This window comes from Anomaloglossus baeobatrachus, chromosome 3, assembly GCF_048569485.1.
Source record: "Anomaloglossus baeobatrachus isolate aAnoBae1 chromosome 3, aAnoBae1.hap1, whole genome shotgun sequence".
Classification (NCBI taxonomy): Eukaryota; Metazoa; Chordata; class Amphibia; order Anura; family Aromobatidae; genus Anomaloglossus; species Anomaloglossus baeobatrachus.
Window position 1 is genome coordinate 179,343,413 of NC_134355.1, and position 22,411 is coordinate 179,365,823.

A 22,411-nucleotide genomic window follows, 5' to 3' on the forward strand; every position below is an offset into this window, starting at 1 on the left:
TGTGATGATAGGTCTCAAAAGACGACAGAGAAAGGATTTGTTTGATTAATTTTCCCTATTGGACCGTTGTTAAACTATAACCTCCTCAGTCACTACTAAGGCTAGGTTCACATTTCCGTTGTTTTGCATCAGTCACATGCATTGCTTGCCGCTTGTGACTGATGCGTTGTACAACGGATGACAAGAATTGGAATTCATTGTCATGAGAAAGCAGATTCCGTTGTAAAACGAGAAAGAGAACGATCAGCTGATCGTTCACAATAGCCGGCTTTTGAGAGTGATCAGCTGATCTTCCCGGCGGCCGGCTATTGTGAATGATCAGCTGATCACTCTCATTAGCCGGCCGCCAGGAGATCAGCTGATCACTGTCAAAAGCCGGCGGCCGGGAGATCAGCTGATCGCTCTCAAAAGCCGGCGGCCGGGAGATCAGCTGATCGCTCACAGAAGCCAGCCACCGGGTGATCAGCTGATGAATCACAGAAGGCGGCTGATTGTTCGTCCGCCGAGAGAGAGCATGCGCAGCAAAAGGATTCCGCTGCTCAAAAAACGTTACACTCTGTGTTCCTGCCGCTCGACAGTCAGTCGTTCCACGACAGGCGGCGGATGCAACGCAAGGGCATCAGTCACAATCCGCCGCTCATATAAGTCTATGGGAAACAACGGAATCTGCCAAACGGATTGCGTTGTTTATCAGAGCGGTGGATTGTGATTAATCATAAACAACGAAAATGTGAACCTAGCCTAAGTGATTTTTTTGGCACTTCCATTTTTTGCTCCCCTTTTTCCCAAAACCATATCTTTTCATTCTCCATCGACATAGCCATATGAGGACTTGTTATTTGCAGGACGGGTTGTAATTTTAAATGACACCATTCATTTTAACACAGATTGTTTTTTGGGGTTTGTTTTCACGCAATTTATTGTGGTTTAAACATGACCTGACAATATAATTCTCAAAGTCAGCAAAATGATAGCGATATAAAACATGTATTGTTCTTTATTTAAGTGATGAAATAAAATTTGGAAGTGTGTAAGAAAAAAAATTGGGTTGTGTCGCAATTGCCAAGACCCATAACATTTTCATTTATACATCGATAAATCTGTGTGAGGGGTCGTTATTCCTATGGTAAGCTAACAGTATTATTCATATCATATTGGGGTAGAGGTGACCTCTTGTTCACTTCTTATTACACTTTTTAGTGGCATTGCTGCAGTAAAAAAACCAAAACAGAGTTCTATCAGTTAGGATTTTTTACTCTATAGCTTTTACCAAACAGGTTAGTTAACTTTGTACTTTTACAGATGCAGTAATATCAAATATGTGTATTATTTTCTTATTTTTTTTTTTCCAAAACGTTTTTTATTGATTTTTCAAATTTGTAAAAACATGACAAGTATCATTGCAAAAGAAGAACATTCGTCTGACAAAATGTGACATAGAGGTGGGTGATACCCCAATTTGGAGTTCCATGTTGCTGTTCGATTTAAGATAGTATACAGTAACATTAAACCAAAACAGAGGTAATGAAATATAATATAACATATGCAATACAATTCGTTAAATCTCTGTGTCGTCCCTGAATGATTTCAATTTTGCTAGCGTGCCTTGGTATTCCCAACCGTCTCGTCTCCCCCTCCCGCCAGAGCCCCCTCCTAGGTGATTCTCAGTTTACCCAGGCTGTCCTGGATATCGCTCAGGATATACCACTCCGAGTGAACAAAAGGTGCCATCAGGTTAATTATTTCTCCCTGTGTGAATTGGCTTTCAATAAAATGTCTCCATCTCACAAAAAACTTGGCTGTCAACCCATCTTTATCCCTCTCCGCTTCTAGTTTTTCCCACTTCAGAAGGTTGTGTAGTTCGCCCATAACCTCCTTTATGGATGGGCCCTCCCTTTGAATCCAGTGTTTTAAGATGCAACGCTTAGCTATCATGGCTATGTCATGCGTTATTGCGTATTTCCTCTTTTCCTGCGTGCTCGGTCCTTCTCCTACTCCTCCCTCAAAGGAGTGGAAAATCCACACCATTAAGTCTAGTTTGCTGAAAATTCCCCATGTTGACTGGGCAAATAGTCTGACTTGGTTCCAGAACCTAGCGATTGTCTCACATTCCCATAGCCCATGCAGCATATCCGTTTTTTCTTTTTGACACTTAGGACACCACCTATCCCTACCTGGTATGTTGAAACCTATAATGGCCCTATGTAGAATTCTGAATTGAGTGTCTCTCCATCTCTCATTGGTAATATGTTTCCGCACTTGTACCCATCCTCTCAGTATATCATCCACCACTTCTTCCCTTCCCAATTGTTTCCCCCACGCTTTTAAAGTCCGACTATCCTCCCGTGAGATAAGCACCCCCCTTAGCGATCGATACATTTTAGAGACATTTATACTTGTTACATCACATTCCAGTAACTCATCAATCGAACTTCTGTTCAGCTCTCTTGCAACCACAACAAGGTCTCCTATTATTCCATGTTTCAATTGTTCATACTGGATGACATGTGAGCTATTAAGGTTGTACTTATCCAACACTTCCCGACCTGTCATCCACCTCCTGTCCTCCACATTCATGACATCTATCATTCTCCTGACTCCCCTCTCTTTCCATCTAGTAAATAGCTTGTTTTCTCGTCCCAGGGGAAAATTTGGGAATGCCCAGGGGTTCAAGTACTTGGACACTTTCCATGAGAGCCCCAGTTTTTTCCTTACCGACTTCCATGTTAGCATGGTGTCTCGGAATATAATTGAGTTCCTTATGTGCCCTTCAACCCTGGATAGTGGGGAGTGCAGAATGGACGTCAGATCCCACGGTGACGCATATTTAGTTTCCATCGCATGATCTGAGTGCCTACTCGTTCCTCTCACCCAATCAATTACATGCCTCATGATACATACAAGATTATACCCTTGGACATCTGGAAAGTTTAGACCTCCCTCCTCTGTTGACTTCATCAGCGTACGCAACTTTATTCTGGGTTTCCTTCCCCTCCACAGAAATTCTGTATACGCGGAGTTGAGCTTATTCACATCCTTTAGTTTTAGCAATAGCGGGATTGTCTGGAAGGGATACAGCAGCCTAGGAAAGCTCATCATTTTTATCAGGTGGCATCTTGCCAGTAATGGAAGTGGCAGACCTTTCCATCCCTTTAATTGAACTATAATTTTCCTGATTAGCGGTCCATAGTTCAAGTTATAGATTGTTTCCACCGATCTTCCTATATGCACTCCCAGGTATTTAATTGAAGATTGTGCTATAGGAATTCCACATAGACAGCCATCCCTTATTTGTCCCCCCATTGTCCCATGATGCCCCTTTAGGAACATGATCTCGCACTTTTTTTTGTTCAGTTTGAAACCGGAGAATGAGCCAAATTTTTCAATCAAGGCAAGAGTCTGTGGCAAATCCGCACCAGGGTCCCCCATATAAAGTATGATGTCATCAGCAAAAAGCGCTGTCTTTACTTCTGAACCCCTTATCTTGATTCCTTTAAAGCTATTTTGTCCCTGTAGTATTCTTGACAACGGCTCGATTGCCAGGTTGAATAAAAGAGGAGATAATGGGCAGCCCTGTCTTGTTCCCTTCATCAAAGGGAACACGTCTGATAGAAAGCCCGGAGTGTGTACCCTAGCTCCCGAGTTGGCATAAAGGTTTCTAATGTAAAGTCTCATCTTGCCTACAATCCCTATGGCCTCCATTACCCTGTCTAACCACCTCCAATTTACATTATCAAACGCTTTTTCTGCATCAAGTGTAACTAGGGCAGGTCTAGCCCCTCCCTCAGTGAGACCCAGTCTAACCGCGTCTACCACTAGAATTGTCTTTCGGATATTGGTAACGGCATTTCTCCCCTTAATAAACCCCACCTGGTGATTCGTAATGATCCTAGGTAAGATCTCGGCTAGTCTGTTAGCCATGATCTTGGACATAATTTTTAAATCCTGATTTATGAGCGATATAGGTCTATAACTAGAGGGATCATCCAGGTCCTTGGTTCCCTTGGGGAGTAATTTAATATATGCTATGTTGGAATTTTTGGGTATTTCCGCCCCTCCCAGGAAAGCATTAAAGACTGAGGTTAGATCCGGCGAGATCAGATCCTTCAGAGCCTTATAGAATTCACTATTGAAACCGTCAGGTCCCGGTGCCTTGTTGGTGTTAAGCTCCCCAATTGTTCTCGTCACCTCCTCTACTGTGATATCTGCGTTTAAGGCACTCAAATCTTCCTCCGTCAAGCTAGGCATTTGGGCTTGTCTTAGCCACTCTGCCTCATCAGTCATGTCGTTATTCCCTGACCCATATAGTTTTCTATAGTAATCTCCCAACAGTTTATTAATGTCCTTAGGATCCGTAGTCACCTCTCCCCCCTTTGTTTTCAGTTTAGAGATCACTGTCATCTTTCTGCTGCCCCTTGCCAGATTGGCCAACATCCTTCCCGCCTTGTTGCCAAACCTATGTAAGTCAACCTCCTTGTGCGACCAGAATAGTTGTTCCTTTTTTTTGGCCCATTCGTCAAATCCCTCTTTTGCCTCCAGCCATCTGCCTTTTGTCATGGGAGATCTATTTGTCACATAATTTGTATATGCTACCCGTACTGCTTCACTATGGAAATTATAATTCTCATTGGTTTTCCGTTTGATCATGGCTGCGTACCCCACCAGACGGCCCCTTAGGACCGCTTTTGCCGTTTCCCAAAATATCACTGGGGACTCTCTATGTTCCTTATTGTCCTCTGCGAATTCTCCCCACCACTCCTGTAGCACCTTGTGGAAATTATCTTGCCTGAGAAGGAACGATGGGAATCTCCATATGATATCTGTACCTCTCCTGAATTTCTCTCTAATGCCCAATCTCACCGGACTATGATCAGAGATCACCATATTCTCTATCACACAATCTTGCGTTCCACTCAGTAAGTCTTGCGAGATCCAGAACTGATCAATACGTGACCAGCTATCATGAGGGTGAGAGAAGTGTGTATACTCTCTGTCATGTGGGTGAGTTAGTCTCCAGATGTCTTTCAGTCCTACGTCTTCTAATGTTACATCCCTATTGTCTAAACTCCTGCCCACATTAGCTGTCCCCTCCTCGCCCCTCCTCCTATCTTCAGCTGAGTCTGGGACGGTGTTAAAATCGCCTCCCACTATAATGTTAGCCTCCCCATCTGCTAATATGGTGGCCTTTATGTCATCATGGAATGTGATTTGTTGTGAATTTGGGCCATAGACATTATAAATACTGAGTTTACCCGCTGGACTAACGATCGTTAAGTGCTGCCACCTTCCATGGTCGTCTGCCTCATGTGCCACTACCTCATGACTGAATTGTTTATTTATTAGAATCATAGTGCCCGCTTTTCTACCTTGTGCCGCTGCCCCGTAAACGGTGCCCACCCAATGTTTCTTCATGCGGAAAAAGTCCTCCCCCCCCAAGTGGGTTTCCTGTAATAAGGCAATGTCTGTCTTTAGTCTTTTCAGATGTCTCAATATCATTGCTCGTTTGTTAGGTGATCTCAGCCCTTTAACATTCCACGTAGTTATCTGTATCATGTTTACCTGTGTATTCTGCTTTTACTACTCCCTCCCCTATGGGCCCCTGCATCAAGGAAGACGAGATGTTCGACACTAGAATCACAGTTGGTACCACAAAATCGACACTCCCTTTCCCCACCTTGCAAATATAACAAATACAACAAAAAGCATGTAACTGTAAAACATATTTTCTCTTCCGAGAAATCCACGGCGCTTTCCGCCACGTTGGTGAGCTCCCCTATTCCTAGCCAAAATATGTAGCTCCCTAATCACCCCTCAAAAAATATATGTTCTATCCCCGGACTAACTGGAATAAGCCTTTGAAAATTATGCAAAAATTAGCACAGTATGTCAAAACCTCAGCAAGATTCTCCAGTCCTACTTATCTCTGACTCCAGGTAGCCATCAGTCCGCCCAGAACAGGCCCACTTCATTTGAATTTGGATGATGTTCCTGGACAAAGGAGAAAAAGAAAAAAGACCAAGGGGAGAGAAGATGGAGAAAGAAAGAAGAAGAAAAAAAAAAAAAGAGAGGGGGGGGGAAGAGGACCCAGACTTTGGGATGTTTTCCTCTCTTTTCTCCCTTCCCCCTCCTCCTCTCACCTCCCCAACCCTCTCTCCCCAATGCATCCTCCTCAACGCCTCTTCCTGTTTGGGAAGAAAAAAAAAAAAAACAGGCAAAAAAAGGAAAAACAATGAGCGAGTTCCAGTTCAGGTATCATGGTTTCTCTCCAAGGGTTGGTTCCTGTGTTCCGGGCGAGAATTATGCTGTCGACCTGGGCTTGGCCTCCTTTCCTCCCTGGTCTCGACTTGCTTTTGTCCCCCAAGACGTCCCACATCTCTTCCTGAGCTTGTGGGGGATCCTCTTCTATTATTCCCTTCTCCACTAGCTCCTTTTTCTTGCCTTTCTGACCTAGTCTTGTCGAGCTCTGCCATGAGAATGTTTTCTGCTTCTTTGTAGTCCTTGTAGTATACAAATGAGCCATTGGGGTTTCTAACTTTCAGTGTAGCAGGGTATAATAGCTGGCACTTTACTTTTTTGTTGTACAGAAATGAGCAAATTTTGGTAAATTCTTTTCTCCTTCTGGATACTTCCGCTGAATAATCCCCAAAAATTAGCAGTCTGTTGCCTTGATATTGTAGTGGACGCTTTCGTTCTCTAAAGGCCCTCAATATTTCCTCCTTATGCTTATAATCAAGGTACTTGACAATCACCTGTCTGGCTCTTATCGGGGTATTCTTGTTTGAGTTGTGGCCCTCTCCCTTATTCGCCTCCTGGTGTCTCAGTGGACCCACTCTGTGGGCTCTTTCAACTCTGAATTTCGCCTTTATGCCCAGGGCCTGCGGTAGCTCCAACTCGCATATATTATTTTCTTATTTTTAATAGGAGGAAAAGGGGTTGATTGGAATTTATTTTAAATGTTTTTTATATTTTTTTATTTTAATTTTTAATCCATTGACAACCTGCAAGCAACAGCAATTTTTTTTTTTACCATTTCCCTACCAAAACCGCAAAGTCTCACCCAATTGCCATTTTTTTCTACCCTGGCAAGAGGAGATGTCAAAGAGGGCATGACGACATGGGATAGTGGGGCATAGACCAACCGTGACTGTCCCGCAATATCCCGAATGGTTGGAACCTGGGAATTAATTTTTTTGCACATTCACTCACACACACAGGCTATAACGTTCCCATTTTTATGTAAGCTTCTCTATATGACATCTTGCTTTTTTGTGTCTATAATGTCATGTTCCCCACATTGTGTAAATACAGTGTTTTTTGTTTTCTGAAGGTGTCCGCACAACACTACGCCATGAAAATCTCAGATTGTTGCATTTTTTGTTACATTTTTATGTTTTCCCCTGATAATGTTTCTGTGATGCTAGTCACTACTTACGGATAATATAGAAGGAAGGGTAGTTGGACAAACCGGGGTCAGGAAACAAGAGGGCACGACAGAACACAGGGAGTAAGCAGAAACGCAGTCAAGACACCGGCCAAGGGTCAGAATTCCAGCAGAGTACATATTACATTCCTAGAGCAGACAGAAACGTGGTCAGGTAACGGTCCGAGGTCAGAAGCCAGGAGGTAATGACAAGAACAAGGAGCAGGCAGAGAGGAGTCAAGAAACTTAGATCAGAACATAAGTACCAACACAAGCTAAGAGCACAACTGCAGAACCAGAGAGTATGACTGGCGAGCTTCTGGGAGAGCATGCTCAGTAATGAAGCAGAGCAATTACCAGGAAGGTGGAACATCTGAGTAAACAGCACCTCCCAGAACCTGCATGGAATCCTGTGATGTCAAACAACCTGTCAGCTAGTGCTCAAAGAAACACAACAGAGCATCTCCAAATGCAAGATGCTCCTTAACGAAACATGTCACTGCTGGCTCTGAAGTTCAGGAAGGCACGGCAGAGCATCACCTGTGTGCAAGATGCCCTGCACAGAGGAATTGTGACAGTTTCCCATTTTATATTTTCCTCCTAAGGCTGTATGCGTACGCTACATCTTTGTGGTGACCACAAATATGCACATTTTTGGCCCCAAAAAAATGCACCTGCGGCAAAAACGCATGCACTTTTGCCGCCTTTTTGTTAGTGTTTTTAAAGGAGAAACAAAATATGATAGGATAGGATAATTGATAGATAGCTAAAATAGATACATAGATAGATAGAATAAATAGATAGACAGACAGATAGATAGCTATATAGATAGAAAGAAAGAACATATAGAATAAATAATAAAAAAGTACAGATAGAATAGATGGAAATAACAGAATAGCCCCATAGATAGAGTGAAAGCTAGCTTGGCGAGATTTCAATTAGTTTTTGGTAAAAAAAAATTACATGCGGACCTCCCTATTTTTCATATCCAGCACAGGAACAGCAAGAGCTGCTGGCTGCAACCCTCAGCTATCTGCTGTACCTTTGCTGATTATGAAAAATAAAGGGGATCCCATGTTTTGTTTTGTTTTTTTTAAATTATTATTTGTTTTGGGGTTTTTTTTTAATGACATGGGGTCCACCCTATTTTTTTTAAAACCAACCAAGGTGCAGCAGACAACTAGGGGCTGATATTAGGGTGGGAGGGGCCATGATTATTTGGCCCTTTCCAGCCTAATAATAGCAGCTTGCAGCTGCTCCAATTTTGGCACTGAACTCGGCTCTTCTTGTTGCCCTGATGCAGAGGCAATCGAGGAGTTAATAGCAGCCCACAGCTGCCACTAAGCCCTAGATTAATAATGGCAGGCATCTATGAGACCACCCCCATCATTAATCTGTAAGTGAAAGTAAATAAACACAAACACCCGAAAAATCCTTTATTTGAAATAAAAGACCAAAAAGGGGTCAAAGGTAGAGGCCCTGAGTGACATCACCGCTGATTACGCAGCTCACTTCAGTCGCTGCGTGGAGCTCACAGCTGGCAGTCATGTTCTATAGCGCACACTGTGAGCTTTAGATGTAGCACTACTGGAAGCGTCGTGGGACTTCATGTGGATTATGTCGGACCTGCAGGGGTGTTTTGGAGGTTAATAAAGTGGTGAAAGAGGGTGTTTTTTTGTCTTTTATTCCAAATAAGGGATTATTTTGGTGTTTGTGTTTATGTCAGGTTTCCAGGTTTTCCAGTTCTCTTTTGAATGAGCTTGCCCTCAGTTAACATGGAGTTTAAGGTTCTGTTGCCCTACTTCCTGTCCAGCTGCTTAAAAGGCCGCCTCTCAGCCCAGTCCAGTGCCTGAGTATACTGCTTGCTGTGTGCTCCTGCTTTGCTGTTTCTACTTCCTGATTGCCTTGGATTCTCCTGAAACTCTACCGACCGACTCTGGACCATACCCGGTTTTCTTCAAGCTGTGCCCGGACTCCGTCTGCCGTCTTGATCAGCACTCTGCCCGGTTCGTAACCACTCTGGACAATCATCCCGTACGGACACTCCTGGACTATACCACTTGCCCCTTGTGTACCGGCTGCCGCACATTTAGGCCTTCCGGGGTTGATTGCCGGACAGTCCCTGTACAGGGGTTCGCTCTGGTGGTCTCCCTGGGGGAGTCCGGTGCGTGGCCCCGGGAATCCCCTTCGCTCCGTTTTGTGTGTTGTTTTACTGTGTTTATTCCCGTTGTGTATCTACTGTGGTGACATATTATATAACATCTTGTACCAAGAACTCGTCTCTGTTGTCATTGCCCTAACGCAATCGAAATCCTCAGAACATACAGTAGTATTACATTATACTCAGGCCACTAAGAGGATTTCGCTGGGGCAATGACTGAGACACGAGTAGATCAGCTCTTTTCCATGATCAACTCCTTGCAGCAGGAGATGGAGGCGGTGCAAACTAAACTCAGAGATGTGGAGGCACAGCTGGGCCATGATCACCAGGTACTGGGTCCGGCTATTCAGGATTTGCAAGTCAGAGTGGAGGCTCAGGAAGCCGTCCCCACTACGTCCGTATCAGCTGCCGGTATGCCTAGGTTACCCCCATTCCGTTTCAATGGTGATCGTAGTCAGTTTCGTGGATTTGTGAACCAATGTATACTGTTTTTTGATGTACATGCTGATTATTACCGTTCTGACCGGTCCAAAGTGTTATGTATAATCATGTTATTAACCTCACGAGCACTGGCTTGGGCTAATCCTATGATAGAGAATCGGGACATCCGTTTAAATCACCTGGATGACTTTCTGAACGCAATGGCGCAAATGTTTGATGATCCGAATCGCCGTGCTACCGCTGAATCGGCTCTCCTTTCCTTACGTCAGGGAAAGCGTTCTGTCGTTGAATACGCCACTGAGTTCAAGAGGTTAGTGGTAGACACCGACTGGGGAAACAATGCATTATTGTCTGTATTCAGAAAAGGTTTGTCCGGTACCATCAAGGACGAGTTAGCTCGTTCCGAATCTCCAGGGGAGTTTGAACTGTTTCTCCAGCACTGTGTGCGTATTGATACCCGCTTGACGGAGCGTAGACAGGAAAAATGGGCAGCTGTAAACCGTGTAAACAACTTTGCGTTTCCTTCTAGAGAACCCGCTCTCAGGACACCACGGGAGGCCGAGGACGTTCCTATGCAAGTGGACTCTCTGCAAAAGCGAGAGACCAACGAACGTCGCGAACACCGGCTCCGTGAGCGTTTGTGTTTCTATTGCGGTCAATCGGATCATTTCTTGATCGACTGCCCGAAATGTCCGAATCGCCCAAATAAGGTATTGGCAGCCATGGCAGAGTGTGACAACACGGACGCAGAGTCCGATATCTCTGAGGCAAGTGGGCACTTGGATGCGGTATTTCCCTTGACTGTAATGTCAACCTCACCGAAGGACTCAGAAGGGAAATATACCCATTGCTCGCTCCCCATTCAGATCCGGTGGGAGGGGCATCTAATACCTACCTCTGCAATGATAGATTCTGGGGCAGGGGGAAATTTCATGGACTCCTCTTTTGCCAGGAAACACGGTATCCGGACTCAGCAAAGATCCTCACCGGTTACCATGGAGACGGTAGACGGATCTCCGTTAAGCTCTGGACCAGTGGATCGGGAAACAGTACCGCTAGAATGCGTGATGAAGCCAGGTCAGCAGGAGACCCTTGTTTTCATGATAATTTCTTCTCCTCATTTTCCGATTATTTTAGGTATTCCGTGGCTACGGTCTACGAATCCGGTCATCGATTGGGAAACTAAGGAAATAACCTTCCCACCGCAGAGTGGTCCGACCATTAGTCCAACTGTTCCGGTTCCAGTAACACCGAATGCGGAGGGCACTGTACAGGTACCTGTTCTACCCCCGGTTTATGATGACTTTGCTGACATATGCGACAAAAGAAAAGCCGATCGGCTTCCCCCGCATAGACCGTATGATTGCCCCATAGACTTACTTCCAGGGGCGGAGATTCCGTTTGGCCATGTCTACCCGTTGGCGGCACCTGAGCTAGAAGCACTAAAAGAATACATTGATGAGAGCCTAGCCAAGGGATTTATTCGCCCGTCTACCTCACCAGCAGGGGCACCCATCTTTTTCGTGAAAAAGAAAGAGGGGACTCTGAGACCCTGTATTGACTACCGGGAACTGAATAAAATAACCATCCGGAACCGGTATCCGTTACCGTTGATTCCTGAGCTATTGGAGAGGGTCCAACAGGCAAAAATATTCACCAAATTGGATCTCCGTGGGGCATATAATCTACTTCGCATACGTCCCGGAGACGAGTGGAAGACCGCGTTCCGATGTCGGTATGGACATTTTGAGTACCTAGTGATGCCTTTTGGACTTTGTAACGCTCCCGCGGCTTTCCAACATCTAGTTAACGATATTTTTAGGGATATCATGGACCAATTCATGGTGATTTATCTGGACGATATCCTAATCTTTTCTGATTCCTTACAGGAACACCAGGAGCACGTCAAGACCGTACTTACCCGGCTGAGGGAAAATCACCTGTACATTAAACTGGAGAAATGCGAATTCCATTGCTCACAGATACAATTCTTAGGGTATGTCATCTCTCCTCAGGGACTGAACATGGAGTCTGGCAAGATACAAGCAATTCTGGACTGGCCGGAACCGGGTAACGTCAAAGAGGTACAACGCTTTGTCGGTTTTGCCAACTTTTACCGACGTTTTATCCGTAATTTTTCAGAGATCGTTCGTCCCATCACTCTGTTAACCAAGAAAGGACAGAAGTTTGTGTGGTCCGCCCAGGCCCAGGAAGCCTTCCATCGTCTCAAGGTTTGTTTTACCTCAGCGCCTATATTGGTACATCCGAATCCCGCACTTCCCTTTATCGTGGAAGTCGACGCTTCCGACTACGCATTAGGGGCCATCCTTTCTCAAAGGACCGGGGACAAGAGTCTCTTACATCCGTGTGCTTTCTTTTCCCGCCGGTTGTCCCCTGCAGAAAGGAACTATGACATTGCGGACAAGGAATTGTTAGCGATTATTTCCGCTTTCAAGGAATGGAGACACCACTTACAGGGAGCCGCGCAGCAAGTGATAGTACTCACAGATCATCGTAATCTGGAATTTCTTAGGTCTGCCAGGTGCCTGTCTCCACGGCAAGCCCGTTGGAGCCTATTTCTTAACCAATTCAATTTTGTCGTTACATACCGTCCAGGTTCACGTAATGGGAAAGCCGATGCCTTGTCCCGAATCCACGCCGTGGACTCCGTGCCTGGAACCCCGTCTCAGACCGTGTTATCGGATGCCAATTTCGTTGGAGTAATCCAGGACCAGGACTTGTGGAAGGACATCAAGCTGGCCTATGATGGTGACGTATTTCTTGCTGCCCCCCCGAATGATGTAACTCTTGTTCTTCGGAATGGTGTGTGGTTGAGAGAGCGACGCATTTATGTCCCGGAGGCCGTAAGACTTCGGGTTCTCAAGTTGGTCCATGACTCCGTGTTGGCTGGTCATAGGGGGGTACAGAAGACGCAGGAATTTCTGAGCCGTTTTTTCTGGTGGCCTACCTGTCTAAAGGATGTAAAGGACTATGTCCACTCATGCGTGGTTTGTGCCCGGTGCAAGGTCCCTCGTGTGGCTCCTACGGGACTCCTCCAACCGTTACCCGTGCCATCTCGCCCTTGGGGGTCTATCTCCATGGATTTTATTGTGGAGTTGCCAGTCTCAGGCGGGCACAATACCATCTTAGTGGTGGTGGATCGATTGACTAAAGCTGCTCACTTCATTCCGTGTACCGGTCTTCCCTCAGCCGCAGAGACAGTGGATTTGGTTATCCAGAACGTATTCCGATTGCATGGGGTACCAGACGAGATCATCTCTGACCGGGGCGTGCAGTTCACGTCTAGGTTCTGGAAGGGCTTTTGTACGGCACTCCAGATTGATGTCTGTTTGTCTTCTGCATACCATCCTCAGACAAATGGGCAAACCGAACGGACGAATCAAACCCTGGAACAATACCTTCGATGTTATGTCAGCCATCTCCAAGACGATTGGTTGAAGATGCTTCCGTTGGCAGAGTTCTCCTATAACAACACTCAGAGCAGCTCCACTAAGGTAACGCCCTTTTTTGCTAACTTGGGTTATCATCCGAATGTTTTGCCTAGGTCACCGGTTGCGGTTTCGGTGCCGGCGGTGGAGGACAGATTGACGGAGCTTCGACAGAATCTGGAGGTTCTAAAGGACACTGTGGCTACGGCCCAGGAGCGTTACAAGAGGTCGGCAGACACTCACCGGAAACCGGCACCCATGTACAAGGTAGGGGACTCTGTATGGTTATCCACCAAAAACCTGAGATTGGGTGTTCCTTCGCAGAAGCTGGGACAAAAATTCATCGGTCCGTTTAAGATCACCGGGATCGTGAGCCCTGTGGCCTGTCGGCTACGGTTGCCGCACCATCTAAAGGTACACCCGGTCTTTCATGTGTCTCTCCTCAAACCTGTCTCCCCTAATACGTTTCGTGGTCGTGTTGTGCCTCCTCCTCCGCCTGTGATGGTCGACGGCGAGGAGCAGTTCGTGGTTGAGGACATTATTGACTCCCGGCTCCATCGTCGTCGGCTTCAATATCTGGTACGTTGGCAGGGGTACGCCCCCGAGGACGATTCCTGGGAACCGGTGGGTAACATTCGGGCACCCCGGAAGATCGCTCAGTTTCATCGACGGTTCCCGGCCAAGCCGGGCCCTGATCCGTCCTGAGGCCGTCTCTGGGGGGGGGAGTAATGTCAGGTTTCCAGGTTTTCCAGTTCTCTTTTGAATGAGCTTGCCCTCAGTTAACATGGAGTTTAAGGTTCTGTTGCCCTACTTCCTGTCCAGCTGCTTAAAAGGCCGCCTCTCAGCCCAGTCCAGTGCCTGAGTATACTGCTTGCTGTGTGCTCCTGCTTTGCTGTTTCTACTTCCTGATTGCCTTGGATTCTCCTGAAACTCTACCGACCGACTCTGGACCATACCCGGTTTTCTTCAAGCTGTGCCCGGACTCCGTCTGCCGTCTTGATCAGCACTCTGCCCGGTTCGTAACCACTCTGGACAATCATCCCGTACGGACACTCCTGGACTATACCACTTGCCCCTTGTGTACCGGCTGCCGCACATTTAGGCCTTCCGGGGTTGATTGCCGGACAGTCCCTGTACAGGGGTTCGCTCTGGTGGTCTCCCTGGGGGAGTCCGGTGCGTGGCCCCGGGAATCCCCTTCGCTCCGTTTTGTGTGTTGTTTTACTGTGTTTATTCCCGTTGTGTATCTACTGTGGTGACATATTATATAACATCTTGTACCAAGAACTCGTCTCTGTTGTCATTGCCCTAACGCAATCGAAATCCTCAGAACATACAGTAGTATTACAGTTTATTTCTTTTCACATACACGCCTCCCATTACTAATCTAGGACTTAGTTGCTGCTGTGGGCTGCCATTAACTCCTTATTATCCCAACTGCCACCACACCAGGCCAATCGGGAAGAGCCTGGTAAAGTGCCGGCACTCTAACGGATCTAACGGATGCGGCAATTTTGGGTGGCTGAAGGCTGATATTTTTAGGCTGGAGGGCACCCAATAACCATGGGTTTCCTCAGCCTGAGAATACCATTCCCCAGTTGTTGGGCTTTATCTGTGCTGGGTATCATAATATGGGGGGATCCTATGCCAATTTTTTGTATTTCTTTATTAACTTTACCATATAGACCCGCCCACTGGCGTCTGTGATTGGTTGCAGTCAGACATGCTGTCACTCAGGCTGGGGGCTTGTCTGACTGCAACCAATCACAGACGTCGGTGGACGGGGGAAGCAGTGCATATCCAATTAAGGTAATGAGCGGTCCAGGAAGTGAATGGGTGGCCATGGGAGCGGTGTGACAGCCGCCCCAGTGAATCGGTAAGTATGAAGCGCTTGCTTATACCCCTTAGTGCTGGACCCTGGTCCCCATAGATTATATGGGGACTGGCATCCGGCCAGATACCAGGGATCAATCCCTTGCCGACCCCGAGTCAGCGGAAAATTGATCTGCAAGTCCTGTCATCACTAGCAAGAAACACAGGGACAAAACGCAAAAAAAATTGACATGCTGCATCTTTGTGGTCACCACAAAGATGCAGCCAAAAAAAGCTGCAACGTGTGGACAGTTTTTATGCATCATGTAAACATGACCTTACAGACACAAAAAAGTCAGATATTGTATGAAGCTATCTAAAAAGTAGAAATTTCTGGCTGCTACAACTATGAATGGATTAAAAAATAATTTTATAGGTCCCAACTAGAGATGAGCATGGCACACAGGTGACATCGCCCCAACCCTGGATAATCAAAAGCCTCACCAGGGACGTCAGAAGGTAAAAGATTGGTAGGCCTCCCATCCAGCCATCCGTTACCTGTATGCTGGACTTCACTCCCATGAGTCTCTCATCCCAACCATCTTGTATACAGCTGCACAGTCCTGGATTTGGGTCTACGCCCTGCAGTGCCCGATCTCTGCTGTATCTCCCTCACTGCCACCATCCCCTCTGACAGCTCCTACTGCCAGGGTAGAAAAAAAAATGGTACAGCTTTGGGGTGTGGCTAGGGGCTTGATCAAAATTTGCCGCAGAGTTTTTCACTTTTTCTGTTCTTCAAAAGTTGGAATGTATGATAGTGTACAATATAAAATTAGACTATAATAGTATAAACATCCATTGTGAAAATGAAATTGCCAAAAGAGGGACTTTGGAGCCCATGATTTCCAGGAGCTGGCGGTGATGCCACCTCATAGAAATCATATTATCATGCCCGCAGATTGCTGATTTAATATGTACTGATTTATCTACTGACTTGTGCATAACAAAAGAAAACTCCTATAAGTTGCAGATTGGTAGGTTAACCTATAGGATATAGTCACGCTCCCCGGCTTCCCTGCCACACTCCCCGGCTCCCCTGCCACGCTCCCCGCCTCCCCTGCCACGCTTCCCGGCTCCCCTGCCACGCTTCCCGCCTCCCCTGCCACGCTTCCCGGCTCCTCTGCCACGCTTCCCCGCTCCCCTGCCACGCTCCCCGGTCCCCCGCTCCACAGCCTCCATGCTCCCTCACCTGCGTCCTCCAGGCAAACCCGGTCACCGCTCCCGGCACCTGTCTGCGATGCTGAGCCAGTCCGGCACTCCTGCCTCCTGTGCACCGCTTCCTGCTCTGGCTTCTGGCACCCGGGCCTCGCGTATGCGCATTAGGGCGCGCGCGCGGTGATTGACCCTCTCTTAAAGGGCCAGCGTCCTCCAACAGGATATTGAAGATCCAGGTACAGGGTATATAGGGGGATCCTTTCCAAGTGGGCGGGGCCTGTTCTTCGTGTTTGCTAAGCTAGGAGTCAGGTCTCCCTGTGCTTTGTCCCGTACTCACCTATCTCTCTTGTAGAGTCGCTTCTTTCTCACCAACCAGTCCTGACGGTTCCAGAACCCGAACGGTGACTGTCCGCCATCTCGTCAGTCCCTACCGTCTCCGATCCCTGGATCCGTGTGGTGACCGACTTCCTCGCTCAGCTGGTTCCGAACTCTGCCTGACATCATCTCGGCCTCCGAACCTGAGCTCCGTCACCTGGACTACCTTCAGAGACTCCATGGTCCCAGGGACTTCTTCACTCCACTCCTCTGAACGGACTGTCCTGCTACCCGTAGTGCTCCAGCTACCGGGCACCTTGCCCTCGGTGGGGTGCTCAGTCCAGTGGATCCACCTCCTGGGCCTACCCGTCCTCCTGGTCCTAACAGATATATACAGTATATATTTATTAGAAGCAAACAATGAACAATTATTTGTACATATCTACTTCTATGTTAAACGGGTTTCTTACCCATGATTTTTATTAAAAATAGTCCTGAGTTGTAAAAATTAAAATATTTACAAAATGCCTTACAGATCCTTGCAGCTTAATTTCAAATGCTACCTGGGTCCCCCGCCAGTCTCTGTGCATTCCCATGATGGGCATGTAAACACTGCAGACAATCACTTCTCACAGTGGAGACATGTTAATATCAATGTGGATAGTGATTGGCTGCAACCATCTCATATCCATACAGTTGGAATAGCATGTACAGACTGTAAACTGAGTGCATGAATTTTAGTTGGAGGTGGATGTTGTATAATGGAAAAAAGTCTTATTCTATTTCGTGTTGCATACAATAACATTACATGGTGCAATGCATCTCTTATGACCTGTGGATGGTTTTAGTCCATAAACTTCTTAGTACATGAATTGAATAGGACATGTATTTGGCACACAATCATAGACACTAGCCACTATGTGCACAGTACAGTAAGAGATTATATGTTTAAGCACCATAAAAAATGCTAATGTTGAAAAATGGTCACATGCCTTTGGGTCTTAAAGTAAAACTAATGTATGACTTATTTGGTTTCCTCGGTTTCTGCTTGTGCATATAAATATCAAATGTGAACATTCAAGTTCAAGAAACATTTTAGCACAAAACCAGCTACCTGCCGGAGGATAACTTGTGTTACTCAATCTACTGAGGTCATGAAAGCCATCTGAATATATCTCATCAAGAAGCCCGTTGTGAGCAGATACGTAGGCTTTTATTTCCATCATAGCTCTGTAAACTTCTGCTTTTGTGATTGTCAGCTAATTTTCTATAACACTATTTACCATAAGCAGTTGAGCAACATTCCAGCAGGTACGAGTAATATACAATATGATCAATTATATTGACTTAGTGTACAGTAACCCCAAACAATGGCCATAAATATTTGATTTACATCAGCAGATTGCATCAATGTTGGTGGAATCTGTCAACAATCAAATGTCTCAAAGTTCTGATGTACAGTAGTAATGCATATAATTGGAAAGGTTGGGGCTAATATCTGTTAACGGTGATCTTATGTCCATGGTCTGATGTTAAGGGGTCCATGGTGATTTAATCTACGTTTCCACATCCATTCATCCTTGAGCATGATGACTTATTTTAGATTGTTGAGTCTATGAACTGATCGAATCACTTTTGACATTTTGCGTTGACTGTTACAGGGCTGCTCAGAAGTTAAATCTGTCATCCAAAAAGAAGAAGCAGAGGACAACAGCTTCCTTAGTGTCAGAGCCCCCACTTTTCTCAACCAGCTTCTGTGGAATTCTGCAGACTTCACCTCCACCTGCACCACCATGTTTACTGAGGGCAGTCAACAAAGTGAAAGATACTCCTGGATTGGGCAAGGTAAGAAATAATTTAGCTCTAATGTGTAATTATACTTGGAAAAAGTACCAGAATTTGTCTTAGATTTTTATCTTTTGAACTTAAAGATATTTTCCACTTATAAAAATGAACAATTTATTGACTGGTTTTAACTGCTATTATCCCCATAGTCAAGAAGACAAAACCTGTTTATTAGAGAGAGTCTAGGAGAAATATATCCTACTATATATATATATATAAGGTGACCCAAGCTGGATTAGTACTAAGCTGCTGTGGTGGTAAAACAATTTTTCCTAGACATGAGTTGCTGTAAAATAACCAAACATAGGAATACTTACCAGTTGTCACCCCTGTGGAGCCAGCACAGGCCACTTCTGGGAATGGTTGTATTGGACAGGTGACTGAAATAACCTGTCATCAGAAAAATGGCAAAGGATGTGCTGTTCTAGTCACCTGATTCAGCCAATCACAGGCAGCAGCAGTCTTTTGGCATCCGGGGAGTGCAGTCATTGCTTTCGGAGTTAGCGCCGAGTACCAGTGCAGCCTGTACTGGATTGAGGAGGTGACAGCAGGTGAGTATGTGTTTGCTTCTTATTTTATAACAACCCCTGCCTGAAAAATAAAATAATTAAAAAAAAAATTAACACCAGACTATAAAATAATGCATAAAAATAATTTTAAGATCACCAAATGGTAATGTTCTTTGCAGGGGCTTTTCTATCAGGCTTAAAGAGTTGACTTCAAAAATGTAAAGTCCTCAGTGTTGGCAATATCTTCAACAGAGTATATGAAAAAAAAGTGGTCATTTGGTACAGAGAACCTGTCAGGAACTTCTACCCGAAAAGCATTTATAACACTGTCTAACCCTTTACAGAATAAGCCAGTCAATCTCATTTTGACCCCTAAGAGATTTTGCAGCAGAGCGAAATCGTGTTTTAAGCGGAGTATACAGTGCCTACAAGTAGTATTCAACCCCCTGCAGATTTAGCAGGTTTGATAAGATGCAAATAAGTTAGAGCCTGCAAACTTCAAACAAGAGCAGGATTTATTAACAGATGCATAAATCTTACAAACCAACAAGTTATGTTGCTCAGTTAAATTTTAATAAATTTTCAACATAAAAGTGTGGGTCAATTATTATTCAACCCCTAGGTTTAATATTTTGTGGAATAACCCTTGTTTGCAATTACAGCTAATAATCATCTTTTATAAGACCTGATCAGGCCGGCACAGGTCTCTGGAGTTATCTTGGCCCACTCCTCCATGCAGACCTTCTCCAAGTTATCTAGGTTCTTTGGGTGTCTCATGTGGACTTTAATCTTGAGCTCCTTCCACAAGTTTTCAATTGGGTTAAGGTCAGGAGACTGACTAGGCCACTGCAACACCTTGATTTTTTTCCCTCTTGAACCAGGCCTTGGTTTTCTTGGCTGTGTGCTTTGGGTTGTTGTCTTGTTGGAAGATGAAATGACGACCCATTATTATTATTATTATTATTTATTATTATAGCGCCATTTATTCCATGGCGCTTTACAAGTGAAAGAGGGTATACGTACAACAATCATTAACAGTACAAGACAGACTGGTATAGGAGGAGAGAGGACCCTGCCCGCGAGGGCTCACAGTCTACAGGGAATGGGTGATGGTACAATAGGTGAGGACAGAGCTGGTTGCGCAGTGGTCTACTGGGCTGAGGGCTATTGTAGGTTGTAGGCTTGAAGACCCATCTTAAGATCCTTGATGGAGGAGCGGAGGTTCTTGGCCAAAATCTCCAGGTAGGCCATGCTATCCATCTTCCCATGGATGCGGACCAGATGGCCAGGCCCCTTGGCTGAGAAACAGACCCACAGCATGATGCTGCCACCACCATGCTTGACTGTAGGGATGGTATACTTGGGGTCGTATGCAGTGCCATCCAGTCTCCAAACGTCACGTGTGTGGTTGACACCAAAGATCTCGATCTTGGTCTCATCAGACCAGAGAACCTTGAACCAGTCTGTCTCAGAGTCCTCCAAGTGATCATGAGCAAACTGTAGACGAGCCTTGACATGACGCTTTGAAAGTAAAGGTACCTTACGGGCTCGTCTGGAACGGAGACCATTGCGGTGGAGTACGTTACTTATGGTATTGACTGAAACCAATGTCCCCACTGCCATGAGATCTTCCCGGAGCTCCTTCCTTGTTGTCCTTGGGTTAGCCTTGACTCTTCGGACAAGCCTGGCCTCGGCACGGGTGGAAACTTTCAAAGGCTGTCCAGGCCGTGGAAGGCTAACAGTAGTTCCATAAGCCTTCCACTTCCGGATGATGCTCCCAACAGTGGAGACAGGTAGGCCCAACTCCTTGGAAAGGGTTTTGTACCCCTTGCCAGCCTTGTGACCCTCCACGATCTTGTCTCTGATGGCCTTGGAATGCTCCTTTGTCTTTCCCATGTTGACCAAGTATGAGTGCTGTTCACAAGTTTGGGGAGGGTCTTAATTAGTCAGAGAAGGCTGGAAAAAGAGATAATTAATCCAAACATGTGAAGCTCATTGTTCTTTGTGCCTGAAATACTTCTTAATACTTTAGGGGAACCAAACAGAATTCTGGTGGTTTGAGGGGTTGAATAATAAATTACCTTCTGAATAAACTTTTCACCATTTAAAAAAAAAAAAAAAAAAAAGAAATAACATTCTTTTTTGCTGCAGTGCATTTCACACTTCCAGGCTGATCTACAGTCCAAATGTCACAATGCCAAGTTAATTCCGAATGTGTAAACCTGCTAAATCTGCAGGGGGTTGAATAGTACTTGTAGGCACTGTACATTAGTGTCACATCTACACCAGAGCCTGCGGCTGTAATTTCTGCTCTGGCCATCAGGCGCCACTGCATTCCCACAGTGGTGGTGACAGAGGCGGAGTCAGTACCAGTAGCTCTGGTGAGCGCAGTCTCCGCCTATCCAACAAGCGTGGTAGGCCTGAGACTTGCAGTACCACTCGCTGACTGTCCTGGTGTGTGCCTTCCAGGTGAAGTTATCAGCTTCCAGGTAAAGCCTATGGGAAGGCACTACACCTTTCTTATACCTTCAGTGGTCTGCTGCTCACTGCCAGGTATAGTCCAGGTATTTCTGCTTGCCTCTGGTTCACACCCTGCTCTGTATTATTGATCCCTGTGTTTTTGAGCTCTGCCTGCTCTCTGATGACTCTCCTGTCTGCTGTTTTTGTACTTTGCTGCCATTTCCGCTTTGACCTGAGCCTGACTTCCTGATTATGCTCTTGCCTGCCAATTTTGTCCCTTTTTGTACCTCCTGGTTTGACCCTGCCTGATTACTACTCTTCTCTGGATTGCAGCCTTCCATAGTCAGCGACCTCCTAGACAGTGTAGTAATTCCAGATCCCTGTACAGAGGCTAAAGGGTTTTGGGGTTCTCAGGATCCTGCTGAGTGGATGGCTAGCCTCAAATCTGTCCGTGACAGCCATCCTGAGACCCTGGTCTGGGCCAGACATTACAGTTGGTCTAGAAGTGGATGGGGGCGTGAAGATACATTTCCAGCTTCTTAACCATCACGCCATGTTCCATTCTCTGATTTATTGGCAAGTTGTTGGCTATTGACCAGATCAGTGACCTATCAGTCAGCCTGGCGCTAGACAGGGAATACAGTGTGAAGTTGAGAAGCTGTAGTGCATCATTACATCTGCATTACCAGAATGGTACCTTATATACTGATCTTAAGAATGCGATTTCTCATTATTTTGGGTGAAAAGGAGATTAACTGGCTTATATTTTAAAGGGTTAAATAGTAAT

The 22,411-nt window shown here is 45.7% G+C and overlaps 1 protein-coding gene across 1 annotated transcript in view; it reads left to right on the forward strand.

The window, feature by feature from the left end:
* The window catches only part of KIF26B (kinesin family member 26B), a 585,415-nt gene that overhangs the window by 368,004 nt on the left and 195,000 nt on the right, over positions 1-22,411 (forward strand). Inside the window, exon 5 of the mRNA XM_075339602.1 lies at positions 18,472-18,655. Within this exon, the coding sequence (XP_075195717.1) occupies positions 18,472-18,655 (184 nt within the window). The remainder of the gene's footprint in view (positions 1-18,471; positions 18,656-22,411) is intronic.